This window comes from Dama dama, chromosome 22, assembly GCF_033118175.1.
Source record: "Dama dama isolate Ldn47 chromosome 22, ASM3311817v1, whole genome shotgun sequence".
NCBI classification, from domain to species: Eukaryota; Metazoa; Chordata; class Mammalia; order Artiodactyla; family Cervidae; genus Dama; species Dama dama.
Window position 1 is genome coordinate 3,882,005 of NC_083702.1, and position 20,905 is coordinate 3,902,909.

The 20,905-nt window shown below is 48.0% G+C and overlaps 1 protein-coding gene across 3 annotated transcripts in view; it reads right to left on the reverse strand.

Annotated features, from left to right (window-relative positions):
- Window positions 1-20,905, reverse strand: part of PPARA (peroxisome proliferator activated receptor alpha) — a 78,916-nt gene that overhangs the window by 16,405 nt on the left and 41,606 nt on the right. For all 3 annotated transcript variants that reach the window (XM_061124337.1, XM_061124338.1, XM_061124339.1), the window contains exons 3-7: window positions 19,714-19,963; window positions 12,555-12,715; window positions 11,013-11,151; window positions 9,910-10,112; window positions 3,188-3,635 (exon numbers count right to left, since the gene is read on the reverse strand). In XM_061124337.1, the coding sequence (XP_060980320.1) occupies window positions 3,188-3,635; window positions 9,910-10,112; window positions 11,013-11,151; window positions 12,555-12,715; window positions 19,714-19,927 (1,165 nt within the window). In that variant the 5' untranslated portion in view covers window positions 19,928-19,963. The remainder of the gene's footprint in view (window positions 1-3,187; window positions 3,636-9,909; window positions 10,113-11,012; window positions 11,152-12,554; window positions 12,716-19,713; window positions 19,964-20,905) is intronic.

Sequence of the window (20,905 nt, forward strand, 5' to 3'; positions counted from 1 at the left end):
GCGACCCCAGGGGCCATACGGTCCGCGGGACTCTCCACCCAGAATCCTGGAGTGGGCAGCCTTTCCCTTCTCCAGGGGATCTTCTCACTCAGTCGTGTCTCACTCCTTGCGACCCCAGGGGCCATACGGTCCGCGGGACTCTCCAGGCCAGAATCCTGGAGTGGGCAGTCTTTCCCTTCTCCAGGGGACCTTCTCACTCAGTCGTGTCTCACTCCTTGTGACCCCAGGGGCCATACGGTCCGCGGCACTCTCCAGGCCAGAATCCTGGAGTGGGCAGCCTTTCCCTTCTCCACGGGACCTTCTCACTCAGTCGTGTCTGACTCTGCGACCCCAGGGGCCATACGGTCCGTGGGACTCTCCAGGCCAGAATCCTGGAGTGGGCAGCCTTTCCCTTCTCCAGGGGACCTTCTCACTCAGTCGTGTCTGACTCTGCGACCCCAGGGGCCATACGGTCCGCGGGACTCTCCAGGCCAGAATCCTGGAGTGGGCAGCCTTTCCCTTCTCCAGGGGATCTTCTCACTCAGTCGTGTCTGACTCTGCGACCCCAGGGGCCATATGGTCCATGGGACTCTCCAGGCCAGAATCCTGGTTGGGCAGCCTTTCCCTTCTCCAGGGGATCTTCTCACTCAGTCGTGTCTGACATTGCGACCCCAGGGGCCATACGGTCCGTGGGACTCTCCAGGCCAGAATCCTGGAGTGGGCAGCCTTTCCCTTCTTCAGGGGACCTTCTCACTCAGTCGTGTCTGACTCTGCGACCCCAGGGGCTATATTGTCCTTGGGACTCTCCAGGCCAGAATCCTGGAGTGGGCAGCCTTTCCCTTCTCCAGGGGACCTTCTCACTCAGTCGTGTCTGACTCTGCGACCCCAGGGGCCATACGGTCCATGGGACTCTCCAGGCCAGAATCCTGGAGTGGGCAGCCTTTCCCTTCTCCAGGGGACCTTCTCACTCAGTCGTGTCTGACTCTGCGACCCCAGGGGCCATACGGTCCGACGGACTCTCCAGGCCAGAATCCTGGAGTGGGCAGCCTTTCCCTTCTCCAGGGGATCTTCTCACTCAGTCGTGTCTGACTCTGCGACCCCTGGGGCCATATGGTCCGCGGGACTCTCTAGGCAAGAATCCTGGACTGGGCAGCCTTTCCCTTCTCCAGGGGATCTTCTCACTCAGTCGTGTCTGACTCTGCGACCCCAGGGGCCATACAGTCCGTGCGACTCTCCAGGCCAGAATCCTGGAGTGGGCAGCCTTTCCCTTCTCCAGGGGACCTTCTCACTCAGTCGTGTCTGACTCTGCGACCCCAGGGGCCATACGGTCCGTGGACTCTCCAGGCCAGAATCCTGGAGTGGGCAGCCTTTCCCTTCTCCAGGGGACCTTCTCACTCAGTCGTGTCTGACTCTGCGACCCCAGGGGCCATACGGTCCGTGGACTCTCCAGGCCAGAATCCTGGAGTGGGCAGCCTTTCCCTTCTCCAGGGGATCTTCTCACTCAGTCGTGTCTGACTCTGCGACCCCAGGGGCCATACGGTCCGCGGGACTCTCCAGGCCAGAATCCTGGAGTGGGCAGCCTTTCCCTTCTCCAGGGGATCTTCTCACTCAGTCGTGTCTGACTCTGCGACCCCAGGGGCCATACGGTCCGTGGGACTCTCCAGGCCAGAATCCTGGAGTGGGCAGCCTTTCCCTTCTCCAGGGGACCTTCTCACTCAGTCGTGTCTGACTCCTTGCGACCCCAGGGGCCATACGGTCCATGGGACTGTCGAGGCCAGAATCCTGGAGTGGGCAGCCTTTCCCTTCTCCAGGGGACCTTCTCACTCAGTCGTGTCTGACTCTGCGACCCCAGGGGCCATACGGTCCATGGGACTCTCCAGGCCAGAATCCTGGAGTGGGCAGCCTTTCCCTTCTCCAGGGGACCTTCTCACTCAGTCGTGTCTGACTCTGCGACCCCAGGGGCCATACGGTCCGCGGGACTCTCCAGGCCAGAATCCTGGAGTGGGCAGCCTTTCCCTTCTCCAGGGGATCTTCTGAACCCAGGGATAAAACCTAGGTGTCCCGCATTGCAGGCGGATTCTTTACCAGCTGAGCCACAAGGGAAGCCCATGATAATAATACATATCCGTAAATTTTAATTATTAATGATACTTAATATATTTTGTTGTCGTTTAATCCTTCAGTCATGCCCAACTCTTTGCGACCTCATGGACTGTAGCCCGCCAGGCTCCTCTGTCCTTGGGATTTCCCAGGCACGAATACTGGAGTGGGTTGCCATTTCCTTCTCAAGGGGATCTTCCCAACCGAGGGATCAAACCTGCATCTCCTGCATTGACAAATGGATTCTTTATTGCTGAACCACCAGGAAAATGCCACCTAATATATTTTATTACTGGAGTGGGTTGCCGTTCCCTTCTCCAGGGGATCTTCCTGACCCAGGGATCAAACCCAGGTCTCCTGCATTACAGGCAGATTCTTTACTGTCTGAGCCACCGAGAAAGCCCTGATATAGTACATCCTGTTACAAATAAAATATATATTCGTGTGGATCCACAGGGGCATATTCCTACTTCAGAAATGCATTGCTGTCTTGTCACTCAGTCACGCAGCCGTGCCGACTCTTCTGCGACCCTGTGAGCTGCAGCCCAGGAGGCTCCTCTGGGTTGCCATTTCCTTCTCTGTGGAGCCTTCCTGACCCAGGGACTGAACCCACATATCCTGTTCGGTAGGCGGATAATGTGTTTTATATAAAGTAACACGAAGTTTGGGATTGACATAGACACACTGCCGTACATAAAATAATCAGCAGAGACCTACTATGTGCCACAGGGACCTACTGCGCTGTAACAACCTAAATGGGAAAATAATCTGAAAAAGAAGAGACGTCCGTGTATGTGTATCTGATTCACTTCGCCGTACACCTGAAACTAACAAAACTGTAAACCAACTATACTCCAGTATAAAATAAGAATGGTTAAAAATAAAAAGTGAATGCTCTGAAACAGGAAAAGTTACCTTTGCTACAATATGATCCGACACGGACCTCCTTCTCACTGAATCCCGGTTAGTTTAACTGTGGGAGCTCGGACGCCCTCCTCACCTCCCCCCAGTGGCGGCTCCATCCCACTCACATCGGATTTAGCGCTGCCAGGCCCTGGAGACGGGAGGCCGGAAGCACCCTGGCCCCGACGGGAGATCAGCAACCTACCTCCACAGCAAATGATAGCGGCCACAAAGAGGGAGATATCACTGTCGTCCAGCTCCAGTGCATTGAACTTCATCGCGAAGTCGAACTTGGGCTCCATGATATCGCAGAAGGGTTTTCTTAGGCTTTTAAGGAATTCACGGGTTATGAAGCCATTCCCATAGGCTACCAACATCCCGTCTTTATTCATCACAGAAGACAGCATGGCAAATATGGCTTCGTAAACACCATACTTCAGCAGCGTGACCTGGTCATTCAAGTCCAAGTTTGCAAACCCCGGGATGGACTTGGCGAACTCCGTGAGCTCAGTGACGGTCTCCACGGACGTGCACTGGCAGCAGTGGAAAATGCGGACCTCCGCCTCCTTGTTCTGGATGCCGTTGGCCACCAGCTTGGCCACCAGGGTCTTCTCGGCCAGACACAGCGTCTCCATGTCGTGGATGACGAAAGGCTGGGGACAGAGACACTGCGATCAGTTGGCTGATTGGCAACAAGCTGTCCTCTTAATTATCATGAAACTGTATTTCAGCCACCTGAGAATCAAAGTATGTACAAAACACAGTCCTCATTCTTAAACAACCTCAAAATTAGTTGGGGACAAAAAGACTTTTAATAGAGGACAACACACACCAAAAAAGATGGTCATCATCATCGCCTGAAACTGGGTGGGAATTTCATTGCTAAGGAAGTGAAGGACTTCCCTGGCAGTCCAGTCGTTAGGATTCCGTGATTCCACTGCTTTGGGCCTGGGTTCAGTCCCTGGTCAGGGAACTAAGATCCCAGCACGGCCAACAGCAACAAAGTGAAGTACTGATTTTGGCAATAAAGCTCACAAGAAAGAGAATATTAGCTAACCACTCTAAATATTTGATAATTTTCTCTGGATTCCCAAATGCCACTGCAATAGCCAGTCATTACAATGTCTTTTTTTCTATAAACAATGGTGGTGGTGGTTTGGGGGTTTAGTGGTTTAGTTGCTAAGTTGTGCCCGACTCTTGTGACCCCATGGACTGTAGCCCGCCAGGCTCCTCTGTCCATGGGATCCTCCAGGCGAGAATACTGGAGTGGGTAGTCATTTCCTTCTCCAGGGGATCTTCCCACCCAGGAATCGAACCCACGTCTCCTGCATTGCGGCAGATTCTTTACCGACTTAGCTAAAAGGGAAGCCCTGAGCTACAAGGGCTTCAAGCCTTGAGCTATAAACAATAATGGTTCATTTATTCCAGAGACTCTAAAAAACCAAATCCTAGTGTTTATTTTGGCAAAGTCATATTTAACTCAATGAAAAGTGATAAAACAAATGAAATGATCATAGTCACTGATCATTGGGGAATATGTGCTATTTTAACTATGAACTTCTGGTAAGTTGGGATTTCCTGGTGGTTCAGACAGTAAAGAATCTGCTTGCAATGCAGGAAACCCAGGTTTGATGCCTGGGTCAGGAAGATCCCCTGGAGAAGGAAATGGCAACCCACTCCAGTATTCGTGCCTGTAAAATCCCATGGATGGAGGAACCTGAAGGGCTACAGTCCATAGGGTTGCAAAGAGTTGAACACGACTGAGCAACTTCACTTTCACTTGGTAAATTGTTCATACGTGCATGCATACTAAGTCGCTTCAGTCGTATCAGACTCTTTGCGACCCCATGGACCATATCCCTGCCAGGCTCCTCTTGTCCATGGGATTCTCCAGGCAAGAATACTGGAGTGGGTTGCCATGCCCTCCTCCAGGAAAATTATTCATACCATAATTTTTAGTTTTTCCATTTTATGAACGTTAGAGATAACTTACCCAACACTGACTATTGAATGAATAAATTTCGCATGTAAATAAATGTAACTCAGAAAGTTGGCATCTGTGTAGAACTAAACAAACACGTACTGTTAAACTCTTGCTCTCTGGGGATAAACCAGAAAGCCTTGCAGGACCCCCTTTCCTGATGCAGGAGACTGAAATCTCCCCACCACTGCTCCACATTCTGAGACAGTCTCCACAATCTCCAAATGCTTGTGGCAGCTCCCGAAACATGGCCTTACCATGTGCATCTAAACCCACCAGTCCTATCATTTTATAAAGATCTAATGGGCTGCCCCGGTAGCTCAGGTGGGAAAGAATCTGCCTTGAATGCGGGACACCTGGGTTCGATCCCTGGGCCGGGAAGATCCCCTGGAAAAGGGATGGCAACCCACTCCAGTAGTCTTCCCTGGAGAATCCCATAGACAGAGGAGGCTGAGGGGCTACAGTCCATGGGGTTGCAAAGAGTCAGACATGACTGAGCGACTAACGCAGTGGAGGACAGATAAGATGGCGGGCCATGGATTTGGAGCCAGTGTGCTCAGGAGAGACGGTGTGTCTGGTGGGGCTTGGGAAAACGGGCACAGATAAACACTGCAGCCAAGATGCAGCCAGGGCTTTATGCGGAGCAGAAGAAACGGCCGTCTCCGAGGCAGCACTCTGACTCTTCTACAGGCCGGTGAGGACGCGGGCTGAGGCATTATGTTCAGCCCCCGCTGGACAAACACTGAGTGGACGGGCAGCCCAGTGATTTTAAGAACCACTCTGCAAGTGGGCAGATCACATCACTGACAGTGCCTCCGGGCCCCACAGCATGACGTGTGCCCTTTCTGGGCTCACGAGCATCGGGATGAGCCACCTGCAGGGCACCTGTGGGTACCTGGCACAGAGGCGGAGGTGCTGGGATAATCTGACTCACTGTCTTTGAAATGTCTAAACAGAATTAGAATTCGCAAGATAGTCTTGAACCAAAAAAAAAAAAAGGATCTGATTTCGCATCTGAGGCAAGGGAGTATTTTTTAAATTATCTGTGAAGGACTGCAAACATCCTGAATACAAAAGTTAAAGCCAAATTTCAAACAATCTCAGGTTTGATGGAGAAAGACTAAAACTATCTTTTTCCAAAGACTTTAAAAGCAGGACAGGTTGACCTTTTGGGGGGAAAGTTTGGGGGCAGTTTCTATGAAATTGGAGCTTGGATTTAAGGGATAGATGGCAGTATTCCCTCAATTGCAGAAAATACAATATAAGGCCACCTTGACTTTATACAGATCACTGAGTTTTTAAAAGCACATTCAGCAGAAATAAAAATGTTCCATGAATTTTTTAAAAAATGAATTTTGCTGTTAAAAAAAAAAAGGCACTGGAAAAATACTGAGCTAAACGAAGTTATGGCCTGCCAGCGTCTTTAACATAATGAGTGTACATCGTCAATCTTTAAGAATGGAGTTAGGGACTTCCCTGGTGGTCCAATGGTTAAGGCCTTGTAATGCAGGGGATGCCAGTTCAATCCCTGGTCGGGAACTAAGATCCCACATCGCATGCTGCTGAGCCCAAACTAGAGAGTCTGTGCGCCACAATGAAAGATCTCACGCCTCAACTAAGACCTGATGCAACCAAATAAATATTTTTTAAAAAAGAAATCACCTGCTAAAAAAATTTATTAAAAAAATAGAACTGGGTTAGCATAAGCAGCGGTTTCCAGTGTTTGACTACAGAATGCCTATTTATTATTATTATTTTTATTATTGGTAGGACATTTCATAGGACTAGCACAGACTGGCTACATAATTTTCAGGGCCTAGTGCAACATGCCAGTCACTTACTCAGAAGCGATTAAGACTTTCAAGACAGTGACAGAGAGCATGAAACCCCAGTGCAGGGCCCGCTATGGGGGGGGCGGTGTGAGACAGCACACACACACCCAGGATGCCGGCCCTGGACTAGTTTTACGTGAAACATTCTCTCATAAATGAAGACTTCGATCATAACGAGTATTTCAGTTTTATAAAATTATCAGTTGGGTTTTGGAAGGCAGGCCTCATTAACAGGCAAAATTAGAAACCATTTGGATTCAAAACAAGTGTGAACATTTAAAATCATGTTTGTTACAGCCAAAAAGAAATTGTAGAGTAAGACCCTTGAAAGTTTGCCAAACTTTATTGAGAAGTATTATCCATTAGACTATTTTAGAAGTCCTAGAAGCTTTCATTTAACTTCGGAATGAGCCTTTTCTACTCAAGCCTGAATATGAATATATCTGATGTTACAGGTGGTCATTTCAAATCAGTGAAGCACATCATAAAAAGTTTAAACAGTACAAGGCAGAAAGCTGTCCACTTTCCCCTCAGAATTGTGCGTGCACGCATGCTAAGTCCCTTTAGTCACCCTCTTTGTGATCCTATGGACTGTCGCCCTCCAGGCTCCTCTGTTGAATTCCTCAGGCAAGAACACTGGAGTGGGTTGACATGCCCTCCTCCGGGAGACCTTCCTGACCCAGGGACCACACCCTCACCTCTTCAGGTCTCCGGCATGGGCAGGTGGCTTCTTTACCACCAGTGCCACCTGGGGAGCACCCACCCCAAATCACTCCAGGCCGAGTCCAGAAGGCTCCCCTCACTGATGACATTTTTTTTTTGCTCACACCTGAAGTGTTTTATGTGTATTAACGGTGTTCCCTATAAGAGTTCATTTCCGAAACACATTCAAAGAGCATTTTCTGTGAAAACTTAGGCAGCGCCATCTTTTAGGGGAAATTTAATTGTGAGTTATTTGGTAGAATTGCTTTGGATGACATTATCTAACAAGCTCTTGATGAGGTTTTACTACACATTTCTCGACACAGTATAAAACAGCATGCTTTTCAGCCTACTGACAACTGAAGTTATAGGTGTGATACCCCAGGGCGTGGTGGGAGGGGGTGCCAGTCCAAGACCCACCATGCGTGGGCAGGTCTGCCTCCGTCTGAGCACAGAGGGAGCAGCCGAGACTGTGGCCCCAAGTTGGATGCTCCAAGCTCTGGCGTGCCCTGGGCAGGCCAGATAGACAGGAGAAGGGCCACATCTCCATGTATGCAGGGCATGGGGTGGGAAGTGAGCCCACCTGGGAGCAAACAGGGTCATCAAAGGCAGTGACTGTCCCCTGGACACCCCCTTTCCAACTGGTATCCGTGATGCGGTGGTTTGGAGGTGGGGGCAGAAGCTAGAGACGGACCCTTAGCGGTACCCTGAACTCCACTTTTGCTATCCAGTGAAGCCCAGTCCTAGACTGCTTGTCTATTATTTATTTCCTTAAGGCCAAAACACAGATTCCTCTCCCCAAGTCACTGTGTGATAGTCCTCAACTGTCCAGGTTTCCACTCTGGCCTTGGGTGACGGGCTCCTCCTTGGAGTACGTGGACCTCAGTGACGTATGGGAAAGATACTGTACAGAAATCAAGTTAATATTAAACAAAAGTGTTTGGCTCAGAGTAAAGATGACTTTTAAGTTTGCTTTACATTCTGAAAACCCAAGGGAGAAGTAGAAGATCTCAGCAACATCTCAAAAGATTCAAAGAGATAAAAAATTTGGACTACAAGATCAAACCAGTCAATCCTAAAGGAAATCAACCCTGACTGTTCATTGGAAGGACTGATGCTGAGGCTGAAGTTAAAATACTTTGGCCACCAGATGGGAAGAGCTGACTCACTGGAAAAGACCCTGATGCTGGGAAAGATTGAAGGTGGGAGGAGAAGGGGACGACAGAGGATGAGATGGTTGGATGGCATCACCGACTCAATGCACATGAGTGAGCAAACTCTGGGAGATGGTGAAGGACAGGGAAGCCTGGTGTGCTGCGGTCCATGGGGTCGCGAAGAGTCAGACATGACTTAGCAACTGAACAACAGCAACAACTTGGGGCTATACCAGTCATTTCCAGGAAAGAAATTCAAAGGTGAAAGGTTACTTTGCTTTCACCCCTGTGATGTGGAAAGGACTGAGTCTGTGCTGGCCCAGCGTGGGTGCAGCTTTACCAATTTAACGAGAGTTTGCTCAAACCCTTCTAAAGTACCTCAGCCTATTTCATTGGAGAAATCACCGAAGAATGAAAAGACTCAGTAAAGAAGAGGCTGGGTGTGTTCATGAAAGTAAGCAGCTTGTGAAATGCTTTACTTTCCTGTGACTAAAAGTTGCAGCTTGTAATTCCCAACAGGGATGGCTTCAAGCTACTCATTAGTACAAATTAAACCTGTTGCACCACGCTCATAGGGAAGAGGCAGAACGTCTTGATTTGCCAACCTCGGGCCATGCCCTGCTTTGAAGGCCACTCTGAGATCAGTCCTGTAACGGAGACAGAGGCTTGGCTCACTGTGGGGTGGGGGCCAGGTACACCAGGGACATTCTTAGTTGCTCCCAAGAAGGTCCAGAACCGTCCAAAAGACAGGAAAAATAAAGTTAATGAAAACAAGAGGACCCCTTCTAAGCCTGGAGCTGTCATTTGCTTCTCCCTGGAGAAAAAGCAGATGAGGGGTGGGTAGGAAGGGGGAACACTGGAGAGGAGAGAGTATTTTTTTAGGAGCAAGGATACAAGGGCACATTTTGAGTCAGAAGGGAATGGTTTCATTTTCTGAGATTAAAAAAAAATCACTTACACAGCTCTAGAATCTGGTAAACTATTAAACAGAGTTTTTGGGCACATTAATTACCAGTCAGTATACTAACTTGGTTGCTGGGAGCTTTGAGGTGGATCAAATGGATAGGAATTGCTGTCAGGCTGAGTTTCATAGTCTCTGAACGAAAATGTTTCCATTGCATTGTCTGTCGTTTGCCTTGGGGATAAATATTATTTTCTCAACATTCAGAACATACTTCCTCCACCCTCTGCTATGACGCGTGCTGACGGGTGGCCCAGGGAGCCGTCAGACTGTAACAAGCAGAGCAGAGCCACCTACCGGATTGTTGTTGGTCTTCCCGGCAAGGATGACCCGGGCCTTGACCTTGTTCATGTTGAAGTTCTTCAAGTAGGCCTCATAAATCCTCTTGGCCAGAGACTTGAGATCTGCGGTTTCGGAATCTTCTAGGTCATGTTCACACGTGAGGATTTCTGCTTTCAATTTTGCTTTTTCAGATCTTGGCATTCGTCCAAACCGAATTGCTGGGGGTCGGAGGGGAGATACAGAATCATGGAAAACAGAGAAATGAAGGACATAACGGGGAGTGATGACTAACAGCTACAGGGAAAGTTCACACCACGGGTTAAACTGTGGCCGAACATTACCAGGAAGTCAGAACGCACTTCTCCACGACTCAGCTTTCTCCCTCGGAGAGGTGAACGTACTACTCAAACTCCATATATCCCAGACTTTTAAAACCAAAAGGTTAAAATAAAAATTAGCACCATTACTCACTTCACCAATAGGATGGGCTCAAGGTCACTTCATGTCATTAAGTATATAATTGACCCTTCCAATCAAGGAGATGAAAGCGAGCTTAGAAGGAGTTAACTGTTACCTTTTTCTCCTTCAGAAGGCAGACATGCAACTCTCATGAACATCATTTTAAACTTTGACGTAGTAGTTGGCATGTTTTAAAATAAGAGTAGGGGGCCTTCCCTGGTGGTCCAGTGGTTCGGACTCCACACTTCCAATGCAGGGAGCGTGGGTCTGATCCCTGGTTGGAAAAGGATCCCACATACCACATGGCCAAATAAAAGATATTAAAATAAGAGTATGATTGAATGTAATTAAACCTATAATATGGTAAAATGTTTGAAATGGCACACACTTCATATATAAGATATGAACATTATCTCTGTGATTTCCAGTTGGTTGCAAAATCTTATTTGCAGGTTTCACCATTTGAAGTTTTTAACCATAATTCCAAGGGCTCTACTGGACCTCTGCTCTTTGAGACTTACTTTCTTAGGCTCTTGTGTTACAAAAAGACCTGAGTATTAAATGCTGCAGCACATTCATCAAAGTACAGCACATTCCGAGCCCATGAGGGAGGCAGACGAGGCATGGGTGGGTAAAGCTTGAGAGACAACCTTACCTACCATTATGGGACATCCCAACCGAAAGGCACTTGTGGAAACGACAGTATTGGCACTTATTCCGATTCTTCTTCTGAATCTTGCAACTACGGTCACATTTGTCATACACCAGCTTCAGCCGAATCGTTCGCCTAAAGAAACCCTGCGGATTAACATACAGTTTGTTAAAGAGTGGGACCACTGATGAATCAATGTCATTCCTTTATTCATGCTTCTTGTTGTTCATTTATTGTCTCTTTTAAGATGAACTAAATGTAGAGAAATGGTTCATCTAAAAAGTCCAATGTAGGGACTTCCCCGGTGGCCCCGTGGTTAAGACTCTGCGCTCCCAGTGCAGGGGGCACGGGTTTGATCCCTGGCTGGGGAACGAGATCCCACGTGCAGCACAGCATGGGCAAATAAATAAATAAAGTTCTTAATTTTTTTAAAAAAGTCTGATATAATTGAGGCAAGTTGAAAATTTGAAATTTCATTACATGGAAAAGGAAAAGTAAGAAAATGAGGCAAAATTCAAAGTAATACCAATACATCCTCACCTAGGCAAACACACAGTCCCCCAAAGAGTGACTCCACCCAGCTAAGATTTCTACAAATGTGACTTTCTCTTCTCAGAGAACAGGTCCATATGGGTGATGAAAATGTTCTAAGCATTTTTGTGGGAGAACATAAACTGTCTAAAAGATAAAGATTATATAATAAAGGGAGGCCAGCTGGTTGTAAATAACTTTCTTACTTTATAAAAGCATCTTAAACTTTACCCAGTGAGAAACAACTTTAAAAAAACCCAAAGTAAACAAAGGTGACTAAATCATGGCCCAGTGGAAAGACAGCTTTGCAAGGAGCAAAATACATGCTGTGGAGCCCGCGGTTCAGGTGGACGGGCCCCTGGCCCCAAGGGCACACTGCAGGGCGAGCCGCAGAGGCTGCGGAGGGCTCGGCCCAGGGTCTGGCCGTGGGCCGGCATGCGCTGTGGGGTCCTGACGTGGCCGATTCTCGGGAGGACCACCGCCCTCTGCGGCCTTCTGAGGACGATGGAGAGAGAATGTGCGCCAAAGCTCTCTGACCTCGCGTCACCGTGAAGGCAGCAGCCTCGCCGTGGCTCATTCTCTTTCAAATAGCACACTTGCCTCATCACGTATAAGGAGCAGCCCAGCAATACGCCACAGGCTCTCCACAGAGCAAAACGAGCCTGCTCCTGGGATCAGTTTCTGATCGACGGCTTTCACGTGCTTGTACCGAGCCACTTCCGTCGTGTCCGACTCTGGGCCACCCCGTGGACTGTAGCCTGCCAGGCTCTTGTTGTCCATGGCATTTTCCAAGCAAGAATACTGGAGCGGGTATTCCTTCTCCGGGGACCTTCCCCACCCAGGGACTGAGCCCGCGTCTCCTGCGGCTCCTGCATTGCGGGCGGATTCTCTACCACTGAGCCACCAGGGACGCCCTTTGGCAGATCTTTCTCACTAACAACAAACATTTGCATATAAAATAAAGGGAAGCACACGTGGTCCCTGAAGGCCACTTTTCTCCGCACCCAGGGCCCCGTACCTTGCAGCCCTCGCACGCGTGGACGCCGTAGTGGTAGCCGGAGGCTTTGTCCCCACAGATCCTACACTCGATGTTCAGGGCGATACTGGATGACTCCTCAGCGCTGCCAGGGACCGTGGGGCAGGAGACGGACGAGGGGCTCGAGGCCGGGGACAGGGTGTCTAGGGAAAGAAGGGGGGGTTGGTGAACTTCCGTGCCCTCACCATCCACCATCCAGGCCAGCTTTCTGAGGATCTGACCCCCGCCCACCCACTCCCCCAGCTCCCCCACTCCACCGCCCTGGGCTGTCGCTGCGGAGGCTTCAGCGGGTGGGTAGGGCTCCCTTCCTGTGTCAGTCCTGGCCCAGCCCTCCCACAGCGACCCGGGCAGGGACATCTGGAAGCTCCCCCAGCCAGGGACTCCCCAACTAAAAAAAAAAAAAAAACTGTACTCTTTACTCCATAAAAATCAAAACAAAATGGACCAAATCTTGGCTCTATAGAAAAGGCCGCTTCATGAGCAGCCTATACATACGAATGCTCACAACAGTTTTATTCTTCATTACCAGAAACTGAAGTGTCCCACACAGACTTGCTTTTTTTTTGCATCCTCCCTTCCAGCCATTTCGTACTTGTTAACTCAGTAAATTGCACCAGAAAGACAATAAAAATCCATGTGGGCAACCCAGAAGCACAACCCAAGAGAAAAAGAAGTTGGGTTTTCTTAAAATTAAAAACTCCTGCTCTGCAGAAGACACTGTTAAGAAAATGAAAAGACAAGGCACAGACCGGGGGAAGCTATTTGCAAAACACATACCCAGTGATAGACTTGCACCCAAAATACATGAACGAGTCTTACAACTTGGCAGTAATGAAACTAAAAACCTCAATTAAAAACAGGCAAAGGATCTGAATAGATATCTGGCTGAAGAAGACACACAGATAGCAAGCAAGAACATGAAAACATGCTTCCCATCAATGGTCACTGGGAAACTGTGAATTAAAACAAGACATCACTGTGCAGCTATTAGAATGGCTAAAATAAAAAAAAAACTGACACCATCAAATGATGGTGAGGAGGTGGAGGAAAAGACACTCTCATTCTAGGGAAGCAGATTGGTGCAGCCACTTTGAAAGACAGTTTGGCAGCTTCTTATGAAGCAAAACAGTCTTAAAGAATCACACTGCTAGATATTGACACACGGTGATGGAGGAGACTCTTGAGAGCCCCTTGAACATCAAGGAGACCCAACCAGTCCTTCCTAAAGGAGATCAGTCATGAACATTCATTGGAAGGACTGATGCTGAAGCTGAAACTCCAATACATTGGGCACCTGATGCAAAAAACTGACTCCTTGGAAAAGACCCTGATGCTGGGAAAGACAGAAGGCAAGAGAAGGGGACGACAGAGGATGAGATGGTTGGATGGCATCACTGACTCAATGGACACGAGTTTGAGTGAACTCTGGGACTTGGTGATGGACAGGGAGGCCTGGTGTGCTGCAATCCATGGGGTCGCAAAGAGTTGGACCAGACTTCGCAACTGAACAACAATAATAATGTTGACAAAAGTTATCTGAAAACGTGTGTCCACACAAAAACCTACATGTGAATGTTTTCAGCAGCTTTATTCTTTTTAAAACATTTTACTGAAGTATAGTTGATTTACAACGTTGTGTTTAATAACTACTGTACAGAAAAGTGACTCAGTTATACACATGTTTGTTTCATCATGGTTCATCACAGGATATTGAACGTGGTTCCTGTGCTATACAGTAGGACCTCGTCGTTTATCCACCCGTCTTTACTTAGTTTGCATCTGCTAATTCCAACCCCCAATCCTCCCCTCCCTCCCCCTCCTCTCCCTTGGTAACCACAAGTCTGCTCTCTACGTCTGTGTGTCTCTGTTTTGTAAATATGCTCATTTCTTGTCATGTTTTAGATCCCACACATAGGTGATGTCATATGATATTGGTCTCTCTCTTCACGACTTACTTAGTATGATAATCTCCAGTTGCATCCATGTTGCTCCAAATGGCTGAGAAAAATGAAAAAATTACTTTGGTTTTTTTAAATGTCCGAGTGATATTCCATTGTACGTACATATGTACCACATCTTCCTTATCCATTCCTCTGTCGATGGATGTTTAGGAGGTTTCCATGCCTTGGCTATTGCGGACAGTGCTTTAGCAGTTTTACACTTAATTGCCAAAAATTAAGAGGCCAAGAGGCCCCTCAATAGGTAAAGTCAGTTCCAAAAGGCTAAATATGTGGTTCTTAATATCTGACATTTGGAGAAAGGCAGAGCTATAGGTGGTAAAAAGTTCAGCAGCTGGAGTGGGGATGGGGGAGGCAGGGTTGAATAGGTGAAGCACAGTGGCTTTTTCGAGGTGGTGAAACTATTCATGTGAAATTGTAATGGTGAATACACAACATAATTTATTTGTCAAAATCCACAGAGTTCGACAGTTCAGAGTGAATTTCAAGGTGTGCAAATAAACAAAAATAATTGAGGAGGTCCAGGGGCCCCAGAATGGCACAGAGAATGCAATTATACAACCTAAGTATATCACAAACGTGGGGAACATCTGTAGGAAACCTAGATGAAGATGTTTGCCTGCATGATCTTGGAAATGCATGGAGTCTGTGAGTCCAGAGGAAAGGGGAACCGCACCTGGTCACTGTCCTCACTGATAGGGTTGTTTCCGACAGGGCTCTGGGTGAGCAATTCTGATGTCACTGTACTTGCTGTTCTGTCATTCCGTCATGTCCGACTCTTTGTGACCCCATGGACTGCAGCACAACAGGCTTCTCTGTCCATCACCAATACCTGGAGCTTGCTCAAACTCATGTCCAGCGAGTCGGTGATGCCATCCAACCATGTCATCCTCTGTCGTCCCCTTCTCCTCCCGCCTTCAATCTTTCCCAGCATCAGGGTGTTTTCCAAGCAGTCAGTTCTTTGCATCAGGTGGCCAAAGTATTGGAGCTTCAGCTTCAGCATCAGTCCTTCCAATGAATAGTCAGGACTGATTTCCTTTAGGATGGACTGGCTGTATCTCCTTGCAGTCCAAGGGACTCTCAAGAGTCTTCTCCAACACCACAGTTCGAAGGCATCGATTCTTCAGTGCTCAGCCTTTTTTATTGTCCAGCTCTCATATCCGTACATGACTCTTGGAAAAAAACATAACTTTGACGTAGGCAAAGCAATGTCTCTGCTTTTGAATACACTATCTAATTCTGTCAGAGCTTTTCTTCCAAGGAGCAAGCATGTTTCAATTTCATGGCTGCAGTCACCATCTGCAGTGATTTTGGAGCCCAAGAAAATAGTCTGTCACTGTTTCCACTGTTTCCCCATCTATTTGCCATGAAGCAATGGGACCAGATGTTATGGTCTTAGTTTTTTGAATGTTGAGTTTTAAGTCAGCTTTTTCACTCTCCTCTTTCACCTTCATCAAGAGGTTCTTTAGTTCCTCTTTGCTTTCTGCCGTAAGGGTGGTATCATCTGCGTATCTGAGATTATTGATATTTCTCCCAGCCATCTTGATTCCAGCTTGTGCTTCATCCAGCCCGCATTTCACATGATGTACTCTGCATATAAGTTAAATAAGCAGGGTGACAATATACAGCAGCCTTGACCTACTCCTTTACCAATCTGGAACCAATCTGTTGTTCCATGTCCAGTTCTAACTGTTGCTTCTTGATCTGCATGCAGGTTTCTCAGGAGGAAGGTAAGGTGGTCTGATATTCCCATCTCTTGAAGAATTTTCCACAGTTTGTTGTGATCCACACAGTCAAAGTCTTTGGCGTCGTCAGTGAAGCAGAAGTAGAAGGCACTCCATTGGAAATGAAAAACTAAATGTTCACTTAATGATGGTGGATGGATGGATGATGGGTGGATCGTAGATGGACAGATAGTAGATGGATGGATGGATGATGGGTGGATGGTAGGTGGACAGATAGTAGATGGATGGATGGATGATGGATGGATAATTGGATGGTGGATGGATGGATGGATGGTTGGTTAGATGGATGGTGGATACTGTTGGAGTGTGAGCTCACAGATAAGAAGAGGCTAGAGTGATCCATGAGGTGGTGGATTAGAGGTGCAGACATTTGTTTGAACTCATATTACCTTAACATAGAGACAGACAGCTGTATATAGAAATACAGACATGTGTACATATGTGGGTTTGTATGTACACATACATGTCTGCTCCATCAGCTGAGAGAGCCTAAGAGGAAAGATACTCCAGGGAATTTCCTGGTGGTCCAGTGGTTAGGACCCCAGGCTTTTACTGCCAAGGGCTCAGGTTCAATCTTTGGTTGGGAAAACTAAGATTTCGCAAGCTGTGGAGTGTGGCCAAAAAAAAAAAGGAAGGTAAAGAAAAGATACTCCAAGAGCAGCCTCAAATGCTTGGAGGGAACAGTGCGGAGTATCTCAGAGTTGTTAGGACCCTGGGTAAAACACTCGAAAGGGTTTTGCCTCAGAACTGGGGCAAATTACCTCTAGATCAGCACTGCTCTGGTCCCGTCTAACAAAGATTAACCACAGGATCTGAAAGGATCAGCATTTTCCATGTTAAAACTTAACTGCCTCCCAGAACAGGATTTAAGAATATTTATGTAAATACAAAATATCCATCACCAACAAAATCCACAATGTATGGTATCTAAAAATAAACTGTAAAAAAAACATGCAAAGAAGCAGAAGAACAGGATCCATTCCACTCCTATTTACCCAAGAGAAGTGGAAGCACTGTTCACACAGAGGTGTGGACGTGAACCTTCCCAGCAGCTGTATCTGTAACAGCCAAGACCCGGAGACAACCAGACGTTTATCAACAACGTGGACAAACAAACTGCGGTAAACCCAGACAGGGAATTTTAGAAGATGAACTGTTGATACATGCTGTCAATGCAGATGAATCTAAAGATAATTTGGCTGAGTGAAAGGAGTTAGACTAAAAAGAGAGCATGCTGCATGATTTCATTTATATAAAATTCTAGGAAACACAAACTGGCTGATGATAGAAAGCAGACCTGTGGTTACTTTGGGAGGGAGGGAGGTGTGGGGGGACAGGTAAACTTTGGGGTGACGGGGCTGCCGTTTGATTGTGCTGACGGTTTCACAAGTCTCCGCGTGTGCGTGTGTGTGCATCTGATTGCACTGTTTGAATATGTGAAGTTTTTATGTCAATAAAGCTGGCTAAGAAATATTGTGGGTAGGGCGGGAAATACAGACTAGCAGAGCAGTCTCACCCGTCCAATCTCCTAGGTGCACAGTTTACCGTGAACACATTTTATAGAGGGCCCTCCTGTATCTGCAGTTTACATAACTTAGAAATATCACCGTTAGAGACAAGAATGAAAAACCGAATTTACGAATGAGAAATCATTTTCTCTCTCAAATGAAGTGGTAACAATAGCAGTGAAAAATCTAGCAAGGAGATACAGATTTTACAGATTACGAGATGATTCTAAACGATCAAAAGGGTTAATTAACCATGACAAGGAGAACTGGAGTGAAGTAAAAATGGATGAGCACACACCCACCACCTTAGCGGCCAGTGGCCGAGAGTCAAGGACGTGTGTCTGGTCACTTTCTGTAAGCTCCCCTTTCTTCCTTTCTGCCACGGTGCACACCCCGTCACAAACGCCACCGCAGTGCAGACCCCCGTGCGTGAGGTGAAGCAGGCTCGCTGGGTCGTGCACGCTCAACCGCGCTCTCTGTGACACGGGTTTATCCGTGAGCACGGCTGCCAGCACCGCCAGCCTCCCTCTCCCACCATCACCGAAGGTCAGCGCATGGTCTCGGGAACATCTTCCTGGGGTGGGGACATGGGAGAAGACGGTGGGGGAGCAAGCCCTGGACACAAGGGGAGTCGTGGGGGTGAGGGAACACAGAGAAGTCCCACCAGACGCTGCCGGGAGAAACTACTCGGTTCTCCCAAGAGAGCCGGGCTCATCCTCGATCAGAGGGGTAAACTGCAAACACACCTCCTGGCCAGTTCAATCCTGACTCCTCCAGTCCCAACTCAACACCCACTCCTGCCAAGAAGGACCGTGGGGTCAAGTCCTCCCCAAAGGAGCCTCCTTTAAATCAGGGGTGCAGCTGACACCACATTATCCCAGCCCAGCTTTTTTTGGGAGGGGCCATGCTGCAAAGCTTGAAGAGCCTTAGCTCTGCAACCAGGGACTGAACCCATGTCCCCTGCAGTGGAGGCGTGGAGTCCTAGCCACTGGGCCACCAGAGAAGTCCCCGGGGTGGCTTACATGTTGCCCAGAGAGATGGACTGTGCCGTGACCCCCTCTTTCCCAGCGAGGTTACCAGACTAGATCCCACATTTTACTGCTTTGTATCTGCCTTGCCTGATGCCTGATGTAGTTCTTTGTTTTTTTCTACCATAACCATCTTAAAATCCCTTTTTTTTTTTACAGTTTTAATATTTTTTTTTTACTGAAGCATAGTTGATATGCCACTTTGTGTTAATTTCCGCTATTCAGCAAAGAGATTCAGTTGTACACATATACATACATACGTTCTTTTTTAAAATATTCCTTTCCATTACGGTTTACCATATGGAAAAGACCCTGATGCTGGGAAAGACTGAAGGCAAAAGGAGAAGAGGGTGGCAGAGAATGAGATAGTTAGATGACATCATCAACTCAATGGACGTGGATTTGAGCAAACTCCGGGAGACAGTGGAGGATAGAGGACCCAGGCGTAGAGTAGGCCAAGAGTCGGACACAACTGAATGACTGAACAACAATGACAAATTTAATACACTTCTCCACGCTCTGCAGTAGGACTTTGTTGTTTTTCCATCCTAAACATAAAAGTTTACTAAAGAGTAAGGAGATGGTTCATATCCATTTCCAGACAAGAGAGTGATTTTTATTACAATAGGCATCTCTGCTTTAAAGAAACATAAACTCACAGCATTATATATAAAAAAAAGCAGCTGCCAGCTGAATTTCAAGCATTATGTGGCTTATGTCCAGCTTTTATAAAGAGGACACACCGTGAGATGCTGCGAAAGCCCAGTGGTGCTGCATGCCACGCTCTCACGGCTGAAGATTTCAAGGCAGAAAGACGTGACTTCTCCTCCAGGTGAAGAGAACACTGTTCTCTGCGGAAAAAACATTTCTGAGTAAAGCTTTCCAGGAAGTGGTACGCTTACCTGTAATAACAGAGCCATCTGATCCTGGACCACTTCCTAAGTACTGGTATTCTGTAAAACTGAAGCTTCCGGAACTGTCCTCCCCAATAGACTGAGAAATCTCTTGAATGGTTCCCATCTCTTGTAGGAAGTCTGCCGAGAGCGGGCTTTCCAGATCATCAGCCTCCAGTGGGGAGAGGGGACCGATGGGGCTCTCTGTGTCCACCATCTCCATCGGGAGGAGCTGGTCCCACTGCCTAGCTCCGATCTCCTGGGAGGAGAGAGAAGCCATCGGTGAAAACACTGAAGACCCGGAGGACCACTGGCTTTCCTCGAGTGGAAGCATCACTGGCCAGTGGAGACACACCTGAACTCACAATCGAAAGAGTATCTTTGTCAGCCATCCTTCCTCCGCTTGACTCTTGATAAGCTCAGTAAGAAAAGGAACAATTTTATTATTTTTATTTTTTATTTTGGTCAAGCGGCTTGCAGGATCTCAATTCCCCGACCAGGGACTGAACCCAGGTCCTTGACAGTGACAGAACCGAATCCTAACCACTGCACCACCAAGGAAAAGCAAGGTCGCTCAGTCGTGTCCAACTCTTTGCTCCCCCGTGGACTGTAGCCTACAGGTTCCTCCGTCCGTGGGATTTTCCAGGCAAGAATACTGGAGTGGGTTGCCATTTCCTTCTCCAGGGGATCTTCCCAACCCAGGGATTGAACCCTGGTCTCCCGCATCGTAGGCAGACGCTCTACCATCTGAGCCACCAGTGCACCACCAGGGAACTGCCCCAAAAATGAGAAAATCTAAACAAGAGCTCGTCTCAGGAACTAGAGCTGACCCGGCCAGGAATCCCTCTGCGTTGCTGCGCGCCCTCTGTGTGTCGGAGGAAGACGGAAATGGCAGGAAGACGGACACAAGCTTAGTTCCAGCTGCCCCAGGGCAGCCCTTCCGGTGGGGACATGCCTGGACTGTCTGATGGGCATGCAAGGACGTGGGGGGGGATGGGGAGGGCACGGCTGCCAGGGGGGCTTCGCTTAAAAGGGCGCAGACCCATGCAGGAACCAGGGAGAGAGCTGTGCAGACGCCTTGGGGAGAATGTTCCGGCGAAAGGAGTGGCAAGTGTGAAGCCCCCAGGATGGATGCCTGCGGGGGTACTTGTAGGCACAAGCAGGTCAGTGTGGCTTGGCTGGGGTCCCGGGGGGAGCGGGA